This window comes from Delphinus delphis, unplaced genomic scaffold (assembly GCF_949987515.2).
Source record: "Delphinus delphis unplaced genomic scaffold, mDelDel1.2 scaffold_189, whole genome shotgun sequence".
NCBI lineage: Eukaryota > Metazoa > Chordata > Mammalia > Artiodactyla > Delphinidae > Delphinus > Delphinus delphis.
In genome coordinates, this window is record NW_027192810.1 from 259,378 (window position 1) to 276,376 (window position 16,999).

Consider the following 16,999-nt stretch of genomic DNA (forward strand, 5'->3'; position numbering starts at 1 on the left):
AGTAAAGCCACCAACATTAGGTAGAAAAGTACTAAAAAGAGACACTTTGTACTATACTTAGAGCTAAGAAGTTATAAAGAATCACCTGCTTATGTTCTATGGAAAGTTTTAATGACATTAGAATGAATTCATGTGGAGAAGTACACAAAACACAAAACTATCCATAGAGACAGCCATGCAGATCAACTAAAGAAAAACTTTGCCTACATTCCTCAAAACACAATGATTGTTATGATTATACAGGAAAAAGCGATAAGAAAATGTGCCTGACCTCTGCAAGGCCATGGCTGACTGCGGCCCAAGCTCAGTCTTCCTTTTGCCCTCCTTCAAGTTCACTGACATCACTCTCAGTATGTTTCCCCATAACTTCTGGGTGGTAAGGTTTATATTAGTTTCCCAAAATATTTTGTAAAACTTGCTATTTTGAAGTCACTTTTCCTACCTTAGTTAAAATTTGTTAATTACGAAAGGATAGGCATTTCATTCACTTCTAATCCTGACACAACCTCATAGAAAACAATTGAATACAACCACCAAACTTAAGTCACTTTTTTGGTTTTGAGGCTAAACGTATGTAAACAATGGTTTACAATGGTACCATAATTGGCAGCAAATTAAGTCCTGCTTATTCTACGGAGGCATCATTAACTAACAGTTTTTGGTCTGAATTCACTCTCTTCATGTGTGTAAAGGGTAAGAGATCACAGGGGCAAGAGCACATGGGACCTCACGCATCACATTCCTGCACATGGCGGGGGCGGGGGGTGAAGGGGGTTAGAGCTGAAGGTGCCAGGATGGGCAATTTTAGTTTATGAACCGAGGTTTAGGCTTAATAACGCAAATCTCCTCTGCTTCACGTGTCTGTTCAGCACACAAGTTAAAAACACAGAGGGCCTTAGATTTTGCTTTCAATCCTCTTTCATACATAAGGACTTGAGGGAAGAAAAATCCTCTGAAGCTTCCACTGGTACAGGTGGTAAACCAGTTTATAATCAAAGTTAAACCAATAGCGGACGTAACCCTCACAAACACTGTCCCGGAATGTCCGTGGAAAAGCCAGTGGGTCTCCTAAAGGGGTTTTCATTATGTTCCCAGGGACCATGTTCCTAAAGAGAAAAATCAGTCCATAGCTTTAGCATTTTCATCAAAAGAAAAAAGACATCAATTTCTCCTTCAGAGGTGAATGGACTCTTGCCTATAAAACCGTTTTGTTCTGTAAGTCAAAAACAAGCTTATACTTTTGACGATACACTTTTGGGGAGGTTACCTTTAAAGATTTTTAAGCTTGAAAAAATTATTTACACAGAAAATTATAGTCTGGCATGATTATTCTATGGGTAACTGGAGCTACCTGAAAAATATTTACTTTCTCATAAAATAAGATTTTTACTAGTAATTACATGAATAGGAAATTAAGACTCAGAATTCGCACTGAAATCCTGAGCTGCAGCTTCCCCACACCCTCTGCACACTGGTTACTGTCTTTCCTTTGAATTCCAGCCATCCTAGTACATGTGAAGTGTGTCACATGGTGGTTTTGAGTTTCATTTCTAGTCACATCTTTGCCCATCTTTCAGTCAGGCTGTGTTGTCGTCATTTCATTGAGCTGTAAGAGTTCAACACATATTCAGCATATTAACCCCTGATCAGATACGATTTGCAAATACTTTCTCCTATTTTGGGGGTCATCTTTTTTATTTTCTTGATAGTATTGTTTGCAGCACAGATATTGTTCATCTTGATGTTGTCCAACTGGTCTATTTTTTTCTCTTGCCATATGTACTTTTGGAGTCTATCCAAGAAACCACCGCCCAACCCATGGTCATGAAGATTTACTCCTATGTTTTCTTCTGAGTTTTATAGTTTTAGCTCTTATGTTTAAGTTTATGATCCATTTTGAGTTAACTTTTGTTCACAGTAGGAGTTAAGAGGTACAAATTCATTTTTTTGCATGTGGATGTCCAGTTGTCTCAGCACCACTTGTTGAAAAGACTTAACCTTTGCCCTTGAAATGCCTTTGTACCATTGTCAAAAATCAATAAACCATAAACAACACTATTTATTTCTGGGCTCTTAATTCTATTCCATTGACCAATACGTCTATCCACACTGTCACACTGTCATAATTACTGTATCTCTGTAATCACTGTGTAATCAGGAAGTATAACTCCTCCAACTTTATTCTTCTATATTGTTTTGAATATTCTGAACCCCTTGCATTTTCATATGAATTTTCAAGATTGGCTTGACAATTCCTGAGGGGGAAAGGCAGTTGGGATGTTGTCTAGACACCGTGTTGAATCTGTGGAACAATTTGGTGGTGTCTTCCATCTATAAATACAGTGTGTCATCCTGTTTATCTGGATACACCTTAACTTTCTTCAGGGTCTTCTAGTTTTCAGTGTATAACTCTTAGACTTCTTTTGTTAAATTTATACCCAAGTATTTTATTTTTTTGATGCTATTATAAAGGAAATTGTCTTCCTAATTACATTTTTCACAGTGTTAATTGCTAGTCTCTAGAAATAGAATTGATTTTTGTACACTGACTCTATATCTTGTTCAACCTCATTGAATTCTTTTATTATTTCTAATAGTCTTTTAGTGGATTCCTTAGGTTTTTTATATACAAGATCATGTCACCTACAAAGAGAGATATCCCAATCTAGATGCCATTTACATATTTCCTTTTCTTGCCCAACTGCCCTGATGAGAACTTCTAGCACATTGTTAAACAGAATTGGTGAGAATGTATATCCTTGTCCCCTTCCAGATCTCAGGGAAAACATTCAGTCTTCCATGTGAGCTGTGGGTTTTTCACAGACGCTCTCTATCAGGTTGAGGAAGTTCCCTTCTATGCCCAGCTTCCTTCATGTTTCGATGATGAAAGGCTGTAGGATTTTGTCAAATGCTCTTTCTGCATCTATTGAGATGTTCACAGGGCTTTGATCCTTTGTTTTGTGTATTACAGTAATTGATTTTCATAGATGAAACCTTGCATTCCTAGCATAAATCCCATTGGCCATGGTGTATAATCCTTTATACGTTTTGCTGGATTCAGTTTGGTAGCATTTGGCAAGAATTTCTGTCTATATTTGTATAGGATATTGGCCTGTACCCTTTTTTTTCTTATGATGAGTTTGCCTGGTTTTGATAGCAAAGTGGTCTCACAGAATGAGATGGGATGTGTTCCCTCCTATTTCAGTTTTTGAGATTGTGAATGACCAGTGGTAATTCCTCTTTGAATGTCTGATATAATTCACCAGTGAAGACATATGGGACTGGGTTTTTCTTTGTGGGTAGTTTTCTCTTACTGATTAAGTCTCTACTTTCTATTCAGATTTTCTATTTCTTCCTGAGTCAGTTTTTCTAAGAATTTGTCCATTTCATCTAAGTTAACTAATGTGTTGTCATATGATTGTTCATAGTACACCATTATCCTTTTTTATTTGTATAAGGTCAGTAGTGGTGTCTTTTCTTTTATTCCTGATTTTAGTAATTTGAATCTTCCTATTTTTCATGGTCTAGCTAAAGGTTTGTCAATTTTGTTATCTTCTCAGAGATTCAACTTTCAGTTACATTTACTTTCTCTATTATTTTTCTATTATTTATTTCATTTATTTCCACTCTAGTGTTTATTCTTTCCTTGTTTCTACTTGCTTAGGGCTTACTTTGCTCTTCTTTTTTAGTTTTTTAAGGTGGAAGGTAAGATTGATTTCAGATATTTTTTTCTTTTTTAATAAGATATTTACCACTATAAATTTCTCTGAGCACTGATCTACTTCCACAGTACTAAATATATTTAATATATTGTTATATATAAAATATGTATATATTTATATACAATATAAAATTTAATTTATTGTGATTTCACCTATATTCATTTCAAAGTATTTTCTAATTTTTCTTGTGATTTCTTTTTTGAATCATTTGTTATTCAAGGGTTTAATATTTACAGATCTGAAAATTCCCCAAATTTTTTACTGATTTCTAATTTAATTCCCTTGTGATCAGAAACCACACTTTGTTTTTCAATAGTTTTATATTTATTAAGGCTTTGATCTCCTCAAATTTATTAAGGCTTGTTTTTTTGTGTGTCCTAACATATGGTCCATCCTGGAGAACGTTCTACAAATGCTTGAGCAGTATGTGTGTTCTGCTGATTCTGCAGATGCTGAGTGGAATGTTCTATGTCTCTTAGATCTAGTTTGTTTATACTGTTGTCCATGTCTTCTATTTCCTTGTTTATCTTCTGCTTAACTTTCTATCCATTATTGAAAGTGGCCTATTGTACATAGCCCACTTACATACATACATAGTATTAATTTCTCCCTTAAATTCTGTTAGTTTTTACTTCATGTATTTTGGGGCACTGTTGTTAGATGCCTACATGTTTAGAAATCTTCCTGGTAGATTGACACTTTCATTATTATGGAATGTCCCACTTTACCTCTGCTAACATTTCTTTTAAGTCTATGTTGTGTGATATCAGTATAGCAACTCCAGCTCTTTTATGGTTGTTTAAAGTTGTTCTTTTTACTTCCAACCTATTTGTATCTTTGAATCTGAAGTATGTCTCTTATAATACAATATATGCTTAGATTTCTTTTTATCCAATCTGATAATGTCTGCCTTTTGAGTGGATTATTTAATACATTCACAGTTAAAGTTATTATCCATATGGTTGAATTTACATCCACTATTTTTCATTTTGTTTTCTGTATATCTCATGTCTTTTTTGTTCCTCTGTTCTTCCTTTATTGCCTTCTTTTGTAATGGATGGATACATGGATTAAGTGGATATTTAATTCCTTTAGTGATTTCATTTTATACAGTATTTGAGTCTGATGTAATTTACCTTCAGACTGAAGAACACCCTTTTAGTATTAGAAGGCAGGTCTGGTAGCAAGAAATCCTCGCAGTTTTTGAGAATGGCTTTATTTCACCTTCATTTATAAACCTTGTTTTGCTAGATGTAAGATCTTGGTTGGTCGCTTTCATTTCAGCATTTGAATATGTCATCCCACTGCCTTCTGGTCTCCGCTAGTTCTGGTAAGTCTGCTGCTAACATTGCTGCAGTTTCCTTGTATGTGATGAGTTGTTTCTCTCTCACTGCTTTCAAGACTTTTTCCTTTACCTTTGGCCTTCCACATTTTGACTAAGATATAACTAAGATCTCTTTGTATTTGTCTACTTGAAGTTCACGAAACTTAGATGTGTATATTAGTGTTTTCATCAAATTTGGGAACTTTTCACCCATTACAACTTCTAATAATTTTCTGCACCTTTTTCTCTCTCCTCTCCTTCTGATACTCACATTTCATGTACTTGGTCACTTAATGGTATCCCACATTTTTCTGAGGTTTCAACTTCCTTTTTTTCTGTTTTTCAGACTACATAGTCTCTATTGATTTATCTTCAAGTTTGCTGATAAGTTTTTTTCCGCCACCCATCACAAACCAATTGTTCAACCACTTAGTGCTTTTCTTGTTTCATTTTGGTTATTGTACTTTTCAGCTCTAGATTTTTTAAATAATTTATTTTTACTGATATTCTCAATTTGATGAGACATTATCATCATACCTTCCTTTATTTCTTAGAAACTGTTTTCTTCAGTTCTTTGGAGACATTTAGAATGGTGCTTTGAAGTCTATTTCTGTTAAGTACAACACATGGGCCCTTTTGAACAAAGTTTTTGTTGCCTGTTCATTTGCTTCCCTGTATATGGGTCACGTTTTTTTGCTTCCTTGTATGTCTCATCTATTGTTGTTGAAAACTGGACATTTCAGATAACATAACAGCAGCTCTGGGTACGGACTTTCCCTTCTAGGCCCCAGAGCTTATTGTGTTTGTGTTTGCTTGTTCATTTGCTCAGTGACATGGTCAAACCCGCTCAGGGAAGTCTGTTCCTGCTGCAGTGTGCTACCTGACCTTCCTGCACACACGCTTCCCCACGTTTTTATCTAAAGTGAAAGCTAAAGAGTGTGCTTCTGCTCCTTTAACCACTTAAAGCTTTACCCTTAACCACTCTGTGGGTGAGATAACAGGGCACGCCTTAGAGCAGGGATCCCTAAACCCCCTTACCGGTCTGTGGCCCACCAGGAAATGGGCCACACAGCAGGAGGTGAGCGGTGGGAGAGCAAGCGAGGCTTCATCTGTATTCACAGCCACTCCCCATCGCTTGCATTACCACCTGAGCTCTGCCTCCTGTCAGATCAGCGGTGGCATTAGATTTTCACAGGAGTGCGAACCCTACTGTGAACTGTGCATGCAAGGCATCTAGGTTGTGTGCTCCTTATGAGAATCTAATGCCTGATGGATGATCTGAGGTGGAGCTGAGGCGGTGATGCTAGCACTGGGGAGCGGCTGCAAATACAGATTATCATTAGCAGAGAGGTTTGACTGCACAGAGACCATAATAAATCAATTGCTTGCAGATTCATATCAAAACCCTATCAGTGAGTAGCAAGTAACAATTAAGCTGCATCTGGTGGCAGGCTTCATAGTGGCAAGTGAGTTGATGTACTTCAATTGTACAGCTGCATCTGGTGGAAGGCGTGAAGTCAGAATCCGACACTTATTTTAGTCCGCGTGTGTCCCGCCCATTATTTTATTTACCACTTCCGGCCGTGCCTCTTTCCTGCACTGCGCACTTGCTCAGTCATAGTTTTCGTAAGCCCACAAGCTAACTCTAGCCTAAATGAGTAAAAAATAAACATCACTGGAGAGCTTCTTTGAAAAGGGGGAAAGACCCAATGATGAGACAACAGAAGACTCTAAGACTGCCAATGAAAAGAAAGTTGCATTTAAAAGAAAATATCAAGAGTCATACTTAAATTATGGGTTCATTGCAACAGGTGATTCACATTCTCCAAGCCCGCTTTGTATAATATGTGGTGACTGGCTATCCAACGAAGCCATGAAACCTTCAAAATGGCTTCGCCACATGGAGACCAAGCACACTGCATTAAAAGACAAGGCTTCGGATTTTTTCAAAAGAAAAAAAAACGTGAACACAAAGAACAGAAGCGATTATTGAAGGCCAGCACTTCATCAAATGTATCTGCGCTGACAGCATCATTCTTAGTGGCTAACCACATTGCTAAAGCTAAGAAGCCCTTTACTACTGGAGAAGAGTTGATCCTGCCTGCTGCTAAGGACATTTGCATGAACTTTTAGGAGAGGCTTCAGCTCAAATTGTGGCACATGTTCCTCTTTCGGCTAGCACCATAAGTAGATGAATTGATGAATCAGCAGAGGATATTAAGGCACAATTGTTAGAGAGGATTAGTGAGTCTCCATGGTACGCCATCCAGGTTGAAGAGTCTACAGATGTTGACAACAAGGCAACAATGTTTGTTTTTGTGCAACATGCTTTTCAGGTGGATGGGCCTGAGGATATATTATATGTGCACTTTTGTTGCCAACCAACACCAGAGCTGCAGAACTATTCCCAGTCTTTGAATGATTACATATCAGGGAAACTGAATTGGTCATTTTGTGTCGGTATATGCATGGATGGAGCAGCTGCCATGACTGGACGGCTTTCTGGTTTCACTACTCTGGTCAAAGAGGTTGCTTCTGAATGTGAGTCTATGCACTGTCTCATCCATAGAGAAATGCTGGTTAGCTGAAAAATGTCACCTGTTAACAATGTTTTGCAGGATGTGATTAAAATTATCAACCACGTTAAAGTACATGCCCTTAACTCACGTCTGTTCATGCAGCTCCGTGAGGAGATGGACGCAGAGCACACGTCTTCTCTTATACACAGAAGTGAGATGGCTTTCCAAAGGTAGATCACTGAACAGAATTTTTGAGTTACGAGAGCTGCTCCAGAGATTTCTTACAGAAAAACAGTCACCACTGGCAGCACAGTTCAGTGACACAGAATGGGTGGCAAAACTTGCTTACTTGTGTGACATATTCAACCTGCTCAACGAACCCAATCTGTCACTTCAGGGGAGAAAGACAACTGTATTCAAGTCGGCAGATAAAGTGGCTGCATTCAAAGCCAAACTGGAATTATGGGGGTGACGAGTGAACACTGGGATTTTTGACATGTTTCAAACATTAGCAGAGATTTTGAAAGAGACTGAGCCAGGGCCTTCTTTCTCCCGGCTGGTGCATGATCACCTATCTCAGCTTTCAAAAGAGTTTGAGCATCACTTCCCAACCACAAAGACACCCGAACTGGGAAGGAATGGATCCATGACCCATTTGTGAATAAGCCAGGTGAAATCGACTTTGTCTGTGCTAGAAGAGGATCAACTGCTCGAGATCGCAAATGACGGTGCCCTCAAAAGTATGTTTGAGTCAACTTCAAATCTCCATACGTTCCGGATTAAAGTCAAGGTGGAATACCCTGAGATTGCCACAAAGGCACTGAAAAGCCTGCTTCCGTTTCCAACATTCTATCTTTGTGAAGCATGGTTTTCTGCAGTGACAGCAACCAAAACGAGTTTATGAAGTACAGTGGACATAAGGAACACACCTTGGGTATCACTGTCTCCCATCCCTCTCAGATGGGACCATCTAGTTGCAGGAGAACAAGCTCAGGGCTCCCACTGATTCTGCACGATGGTGAGTTGTATAATTATTCTATTATATATTACAATGTAATAATAATAGAAATAAAGTGCACAATAAATGTAATGTTCTTGAGTCATCCCCAAACCATACCCCCACCCCGGTTCGTGGAAAAACTGTCTTCCACGAAACTGGTCCATGGTGCCAAAAAGGTTGGGGCCTGCTGCCTTAGAGGGTATTTACAGAATTTTTTCCCCACATTGAGCCAGGAACTAATAACTTGGGTCTTTTCTAATTGCTCCTGAAAAGTTGCAGTCTTGGGCATGCACACAGCCTTCAGGTTGCCAGACATGACGGACTTTATTTTTAAGCCTGGATTAGGAGTTGTCCCCAGGTCAATATTTGCACAAAGGTGTGTTTAAGACACTTGTGCAATGAAGATTCCACTCAGTTCTGATGAGTCTGATGAGGTTTAGGGACACTGTCCCGGTGCCCGTGCCCTGTCCTGATGGCTCCTGAGTGGGGGCAACGTGCACGGCCTTCCTGACATCCAGGGCTGACTGTGATCCATGGACGGCCCTTCTCGGCTATTTCCCTAGTTCTCCGTGGTTGCCTGGAACAGAGCTTCTGGAACAGGGGACTGAGGAGAGTAGAGATGCCAGTTTCCTACCCTCCCAAGGAAGGGCCACAGCCACAGACAGAGCCTGTCCAGGCTGCACACACCAGACGCTAGAATGGAGCATCTCAGGGCTCAGACACTGTGGGTCTCGCTGTCCTAACCGAGTTTCAGGAGGTCTTCTTGAGTGGGTGTTTCTCCATTTCCTCTGTGCCCTGAGGACAATTTCCAGAGACTTTAAATGAGTATTTTTGTTATAATTCTCACCAGTTAAATTGTTGTTTTGCTGGGAAGAGGACCTGTCAAGCTGCTCATCTGTCAGTCTAGAAGGCCCATCTCCAAAGAAATTTTTAACGTGATATTTCAGATGGAGTTTCAAGTTTAGTAATTTTAAAAATTCACTTATTAACAAAACCAAAAAATAAGCAGAAATGTTAGAAATCTTCCATTATGAACATCGTTTTGAAAAAGAAACATACATTTACTTGTATTTTGGTTTAAATAAAAAAGGTTTGGGACTTCCCTGGTGGCTCAGTGGTTAAGAATCTGCCTGCCAATGCAGGGAACAGGGTTCGAGCCCTGGTCTGGGAAGATCCCACATGCCGTAGAACAACTAAGCCCGTGCGCCACAACTACTGAGCCTGCGCGCAGCAACTACTGACCCCACGTGCCACAACTACTGAAGCCCATGTGCCTAGAGCCCGTGCTGTGCAACAAGAGAAGCCACCACAGCGAGAAGCCCGCATAACGCAACTAAGAGTAGCCCCCCGCTCACCGCAACTAGAGAAGGCCTGCACGCAGCAATGAAGACCCAACACAGCCATAAATAAATAAATAAAGCGTTTAAATAAAAAAAAAACAGATATAAATAAGAACATTAATTTTTCTTCTAAGTCTTAAATTTGTGCCCCCAAATAACTGGGAACATTTTTCAGCTTAGGTCACAGGAGGTACAGTGGGAACAACCAGTCTACTGTCAGCAGCATCACCTCCCACGGGCAAAGGCGGGAGCTATCATAATGGTAACTGTGTAAGTCAAACGAGAAATAAAATTCTCCTTTGCTCTCGGATAGTCCAGAATCCTGCCGCTGTCCATGGTATAGAAACGTACATTCCACCATGTAGCACCAAGACATCAAAATTAACTTCAGGTCTAATTTACCTAAATTCAATTCTCACTCTTATGTCTAATGAGAAAAACCTAAAGACTTTTGCTGAAAGATGAGAAGGACACACATTCAGTGAAGGGAAATATCCGTCAACAGCCCATGTCCGCATCCCTGAAACCATCAGACAGGAGCTCCCCGTACACAGAAGCCTGCTGCTCTACCGGCTGATTTTCTAGGGTTTTAAACAAGATGCAGGGAAATCTCTGCTTGCGGTGCTACTTTCAAAATCCATCCCTTATTCCTCTGTACGTGTCTGAATGAAATACATTCTTCAAGGCCCACTTCAACCCTCATCTCCTCCAACAGCCTCACCCTAAGTCCAGCTAACTCGCTCCATTTCAGTCCCGACTATGAGCAGCACCCAACGTGACCGGAGTGGTTAGTGCTGGCTCTCCCTGGCATGGCTGCTGCTTTTCTTTGCTGCACTCCCGGCTGAAATGGAGAAACCCTGTTCCCGTCAGATCAAGAAAGGGATGCAACAGTGAACGTAATTTGTGCCCCCCTTCCCTCCAGTTTTCTGGGTTCTCCACACTAGCAATACTGGGAAAACACTCTCCCTTCATCTGACCAAAAATCTTTCCTCACTTTTGCAAGGATGAGTTTTAGTTTCCATAGATAATCATAAAAGGTAATGAATCTCAAGTATATTTTCCAAGCAACCCTTTTTTCAATGTCTATGGATCATAATAAATAAAACACCCCAGCCATTAAAAATTAATACCCTTTTCTAATATACCTAGTCCAACAAAATCTTAATATCATCATAGTATGCAAATATGAAGTCCAAAAGAATTAAACTTCAGCATCATGATTAAATTTTTGCAATTCCAAAGTACAATTAATCAGATATAATTTTCCCAATACATCCAGCAAGGTCGAGGATCATTAGTCTAATTATATTTCCTTTTCATTATGTCATTAGGCTTTTTGATTATTTGTTTTGTAGCCATTTACTTAAAAGTATAAAAATAATATTTTGACCAAAAGAAAATTTTTTAAAAAGAAGTTATTATTGTTACATTCTTTGAATTGACTGGGTATGCTCTACAAATAATTAGAGAAAAAGCATCTCTACAGAAAGTAATGAATCATTCAACATCTAAAACAAACCTAGGATCCACAAAACGTATGTTCTTCTAACTATAGCCTTGTATATTGATGTGGTTTTCTACATAAATACACTTTTAAGGCTTGCAATAGAAATGTATTCTATTATTGATAAAAACAAACATCCTGTTAAAAATTACAAAGTACCAAATATTTATGATGTATTCCCCAAAACAGATCTAAATTGTCTTATTATAAGATATTTGGTATTTCAGACATTATTTTAGGTCTACGAGACAAATAGAACCATCCAATCAAAACACACCCTTGCCAGCTACGACAGGAAAACTTAACACCAGTACAGACAACTAGACTTATACCTCTCAGATGATCATTCAGGCCATCAGCCTGTAAACACTGAAATATCAACTGATTATGATAAAACATATTTTTTAATCTAAAGATAAATATTTGCACTTAGTACAAGTCAAGCAGAGATTCACAGGTAAAATACATACCCTTGTTTTATTTTCTGACCAACCAATCTTACGATAGTACTTAAGGTACAGCTCACACGTTTTCCCAGCGCCCCAACATAGTAGGAAAAATCATTTTAATGGCAATTACTATTTCGCGTAAGAATACTTGGAGGCGTTACATTACACACTCCCACACAGGAACATTTAAGTAATGAATGCTTCTTTTCCCATTGTTATTATGAAGTTTTACAAAATACAAAAAAGGCTTTTTAGAAGTTAGGTCAGAAAGCACAGTGGCAAGATCGAACAAAATGCCAAATGTCTTTTATTAACTCCCCTAATAATAAGTAGCAGATTTAACTATCTATTTTTCTAATCATATTTCCAGAAGCTGAAGCCAAACAAATATTTAACTATCATGAATTCTTTTTCTCCCCCATTCTTTGGGCAGAGCATTTTAATCTGATAAATAGAACAGAAGAAACCCAGGAAGAAATTCATTTGTTGCATTAAATGGTTATATAAACGGCAATTATGTATTTAAAAAGCAAAACAGATTCTTTGCAGCTTCCCTGGTGGCACAGTGGTTGAGAGTCCGCCTGCCGATGCAGGGGATACGGGTTCGTGCCCCGGTCCGGGAGGATCCCACGTGCCGCGGAGCGGCTGGGCCCGTGAGCCATGGCCGCTGAGCCTGCGCGTCCGGAGCCTGTGCTCCGCAACGGGAGAAGCCACAGCGGTGAGAGGCCCGCGTACCAGAAAACAAACAAAAAAAAAAAACAGATTCTTTTCATTCACTCTTGTTAAGTTCTGTGTGCAAATTTATATTGTGGGAAGCATGTTCCTTTACACACCTTTTAAGGATTATTAGACACTTTTGACTTAAGGCATATTTTACAGAGACGTCCCTTTTGGTGGAATCAAAACTATCTCCACTCAACATTTGGTGGGTTTAACCACAGTGGCTGTACCTCCACCTACTATTTATTTGCCACACAAGCAAAAGGCCCTCATGTTTACTGCTTACAAAAGCTTATGTGTCTAAGGCTCACATCACTCTGATAAATTTTATTTAATTGGGCAAATGTCATATTTGGTGGTATCATAGTTTATGTACTTATCAAAGTCTGTTAGAATACAGAAAAGGCTTTAAAAGTATCTCCACACACAATTTTATAAACGTAACTAGTCATTTAAATATGGAACACATATGAAAATCAGTACAAATTCAGATTCTTTTCAAAAAGGATCTATTCTAGTCTTCTTATAAATCCCATCCCACACTTGCCCTCATCTATAATATTTCACATCCACACCTATGGCTAATGATGAGGAACACAGGCTCTGCAGCCGGATGGCTGGGTCTGCACCCGAGCTCTGCCCCTCACTGCGCTGGGAGCGTGAGATCGTGCCTACATCTCAGCTTTGTGTGCTGTGCACCAGGGATACGGGGTCTCCCTCACAGGATTAGGGGGTGGGATGAGCCAGCCTGGGGCTGCGCAGACAAGGACCACGCACCTGCAGGCTCCGCGGCGGCCGGGGCTGCTGCCATGATCCCCGCTGGTACTAGTACTACTGCTGAAGCTGCTGCTGCTACTGCTGTTTCCCAAAGTATCTCTGCTCGGACCTCATCTGACACTGGATTAACTAGAAACCTCTTTGTCAGGGAATTCCTACTGTCAAGATCACTCCAGTGTAAATTCTCCCACTTCCCTGCTCATAAGCTTGGGTTAATTTAATCTTTCCTTGGACATGAAGATCCTGAGGTGACTTAGGGTCACTCTCAACATTAACAGGCACTGAACTCGCCTGTGAGACGCAGGACATGGGTCACCATGCACTTGCTCTGGGACGTTCCTTAAAAATTGGCAAGTGCATGTGTGTGTGTCATGTTTCAAACAGGGACCTCATCTTCCTCTTGATTCCGTGGGTGACAGGGTTGTTGTTTCACCAAGTGAGCAGCTCGATATTTAATTCTGACCTATAAGCATCACGCTCATTTGCTAAAGGAGAAGTACATGAAATCATAGTCTGATAAAACTATACCTTCTCAGCGAATCTCCTTATGCTTTCATAACCTCACAATGAAGACCGGTGTGCTAAGATGTAGGCACACAACTTAAATACAGGTTCCGTGAAAAAATAAGGAAAGCTCTGTGTTGGGTTCCCTGGAGGACAAAGGGCTGAGAGACACCAGACATGCCTCACTGCAGCCACTCCAGAGTCCAGAGAGCAGCCCCTTCTCTTTATGCCACAGAGCAAGCTGTCCAGGTGTGGGACCTCTGTGGTCACACAGAAGACATATCTCCCGAGAGAGCTACTAAAGGCCAGTGCATCCAGCCACAGACTTACTTTCAAGAAGAGGACAGATCACAGAAATACTATCTAGCTCTTTTAAAGTATTTGGAGAAACCAGAGCTCTTGGCCTCCACCGTGTGTGAGAAGAGTGGCTAGAAAAACCTCCATAAACACAGGTTATAGCATCAATGGCAACCAGTCTCACTCGAAATCAGAGTCCACCTATACAAGGGCAACCACAGGTCAGTGGTTTGGACTGTGCAGGTCCGCTGACACACAGAGTCTTTTCAGTAGTAAATATTGCAGCACTACATGAGCTGAGGGTGGTTTTGTCCATGGATGTGGAACCTTGGATATGGTGGGACCCCGAATACGAAAGGCTGATTATAATTTGTAGAGATCTTGGATTGCACAAAAATTGGTGCCCCAAGTCCGTGTTGCTCAGGGCTCAGTGTGCTTGCAGGCATATGGAAAATACGTTTTCCTTAAACGAAATTTTACATGTCTCAAGTAGTTGGAATGGGTAAGTTTTTCTTCCAAATACAACAGAGTTAAATAAAACTGGCTTTCTTCAGCCATCTAACACTTTGTAGCAGATTTTTCTCTTACCAACATACTGGAAAAGTTACTTTGTCTCTCCCAAAACAAACCTGAATAGCAGAACTGAGTACAAGACCCTGGCCAAGGATATGCTGACAAGCTCATCAGGAGTCAGGATGGAGACTGGTCCACAAACCCTCTTTAAGCTGCAGGTCAATAGCTGTGTCACCACCAACGGGTGCAAATGACAGCACTGGCAAAGGCTCATACCCACAGTTTACTGATGGGCTCACGACAGGGTGAGGCCACTGTGCAGACATGACACTGCACATGATGGTCGTGTGGAAGGGGGCCATCTCATGCCAGCTACCTGAATCTGAAGTCTTCATGATTTGTACAGAAATCTTATTTCAGTAGGCTTAAAAACTGAATACTACGTCAAAAAAATCATGAAATCGTATACTTGCAGGTAACATGCGGCAGCTTCCTCATCTCTGTTCATTTAACAGAAAAAAAGTGGTGACAGGAGATATGGAGGGCGTGCTTGGCATTCTGGAGAATTTCATCCCTAGACTAGTGACGTCCACATCACCCCTGCCCTTCATCACGTGACAACCCCGCTGCCTAGCTCTACCCGGCCTCTGCGCTCCCTGCCCGTATTCCCCAACCAGACAGCTTTCCCATCTCTGATACGGTCCATGGGAAGAGGTGTGATGACTCAGCCTACATGTACTATATGCAAACATGCCATTTAGAACATTTACCAGAAAAACGTGGTTTTTCATTTACCTTTATTCCATTGACAAAGCCACCTTGGCGATATTGCTTATTTTGAGATGAGTTATTTTCTGGCTTTTAATCACTACTGGGTATAGCCACTGATATGTATAAAGCCCTCCTCCTCTAGCCAGCTGCCTTATTTGTTAAACAAATATTTATTCAGTGCCTTTTCTGATCTAAAGTCTCCAGCAACCAGCTGTGTCATCATAAGTGGTTCTGAAAAATGCAACTGCATCACATTTGGGTTTGCATCATCGTCAGATTAATAGAGATGCCTGTGGTGAGGCTGCCCCCATCTCAGCTAGAGGTTCCATTCAAACACACCCCTCCTGGCTGGATTCCGCAGCACCCATCTGGGGGCAGCTGTCTGCTTCGAAATAAATATGGATGGAAATATCTCTGGGTCAGACTTCTAGCTACAACTTCCAGGTCAGTAACAAAAGTTCACAGAATCACATCACCCCTTAGTTGCCACTCGCCTGGGGAAGCTGTGCCAGCTTCAGGCCTCATTTCTCTCTATTTGTTTCACCCAAAAAGACGGAGCTGCCCACCATCCCCCACTTCAGGGTGAAGGATGGGCACCAACAGCATTACCTTCCTTCTGGGTTCATTATTCTAAGACTTTACTACACTTTCCTGAATGGCTGCCTTGAGAAATTTACAAAATCATTTCACAATCAAGGTCACTGGCTGGATCAGTGGAAAAACATTGCATGAAAATGTTTTCCTCCAAATGCACTTTTCCTTATCTTTGGGACTCAGGTGTCACAGGATAGATCAAAAGTGCTGACACAGAATGGAGATGTTGGAACTGGATACAAGAGTCTCTTCCCTGTGTCAAGTGCAAGGTGACTGTTTAGCTGGGTTCTGCAGGGCATCCACTCAGGTATTACAATAGCAACAAAATACCAAACACATGACTGGTTACTAAGGACTGGATTTCTTGCTTGCTTTCATTTGCTCACTCTTACCTTTCTTTCCATCCATACTAGCACTAATATGGATTTCAATCAAGTGACAGTTTGTTTCTAGACAACTAATTCTGGAAACAAACAATTGGTGAAATTTTGGAAATATGTATCATGAAGCTACAAATAAAGTAGTCAGAGCATGATCACTTGGTGGAGATGATTATTTGTTGTTCTATCTGGGAAAGTCTTACTTAACTTCATGTTCTAAAATGCTAACCTCTGCTACCTGCTTACAGACTGTGGAGGGTACACAGCCCAGAAAACAATGTGAATGTTTTTCTCTAATGAAAGTTCACACTTATGCCCAAAACACTGTCCAACTTCAGAAAACACATGAGTACTCACTTGTTTAGCCTTGGTCTTTGTGATGGTGTCAGAAATCGGTTTCTTCCTTTCCTTTACAGTAGTTTTAGAAAATAATTCCTCAAATTCATGACAATCTATGGATGGCTCTTCAATTTTTTCCCAAATAAGTGAAGCACTGGAGTCTCTAAAGTTAAGCAAAAGACCCATGAGAGAGCCATCAAACCAAACTGCAGGACATTACAGTGAGCAGGGACAGATGGGGACAGA

At 40.4% G+C, this 16,999-nt stretch overlaps 1 protein-coding gene across 1 annotated transcript in view; it reads right to left on the reverse strand.

Annotated features, from left to right (window-relative positions):
* Positions 1-16,999, reverse strand: part of LOC132419366 (formin-2-like) — a 312,831-nt gene that overhangs the window by 167,815 nt on the left and 128,017 nt on the right. Inside the window, exon 6 of the mRNA XM_060003288.1 lies at positions 16,772-16,916. Within this exon, the coding sequence (XP_059859271.1) occupies positions 16,772-16,916 (145 nt within the window). The remainder of the gene's footprint in view (positions 1-16,771; positions 16,917-16,999) is intronic.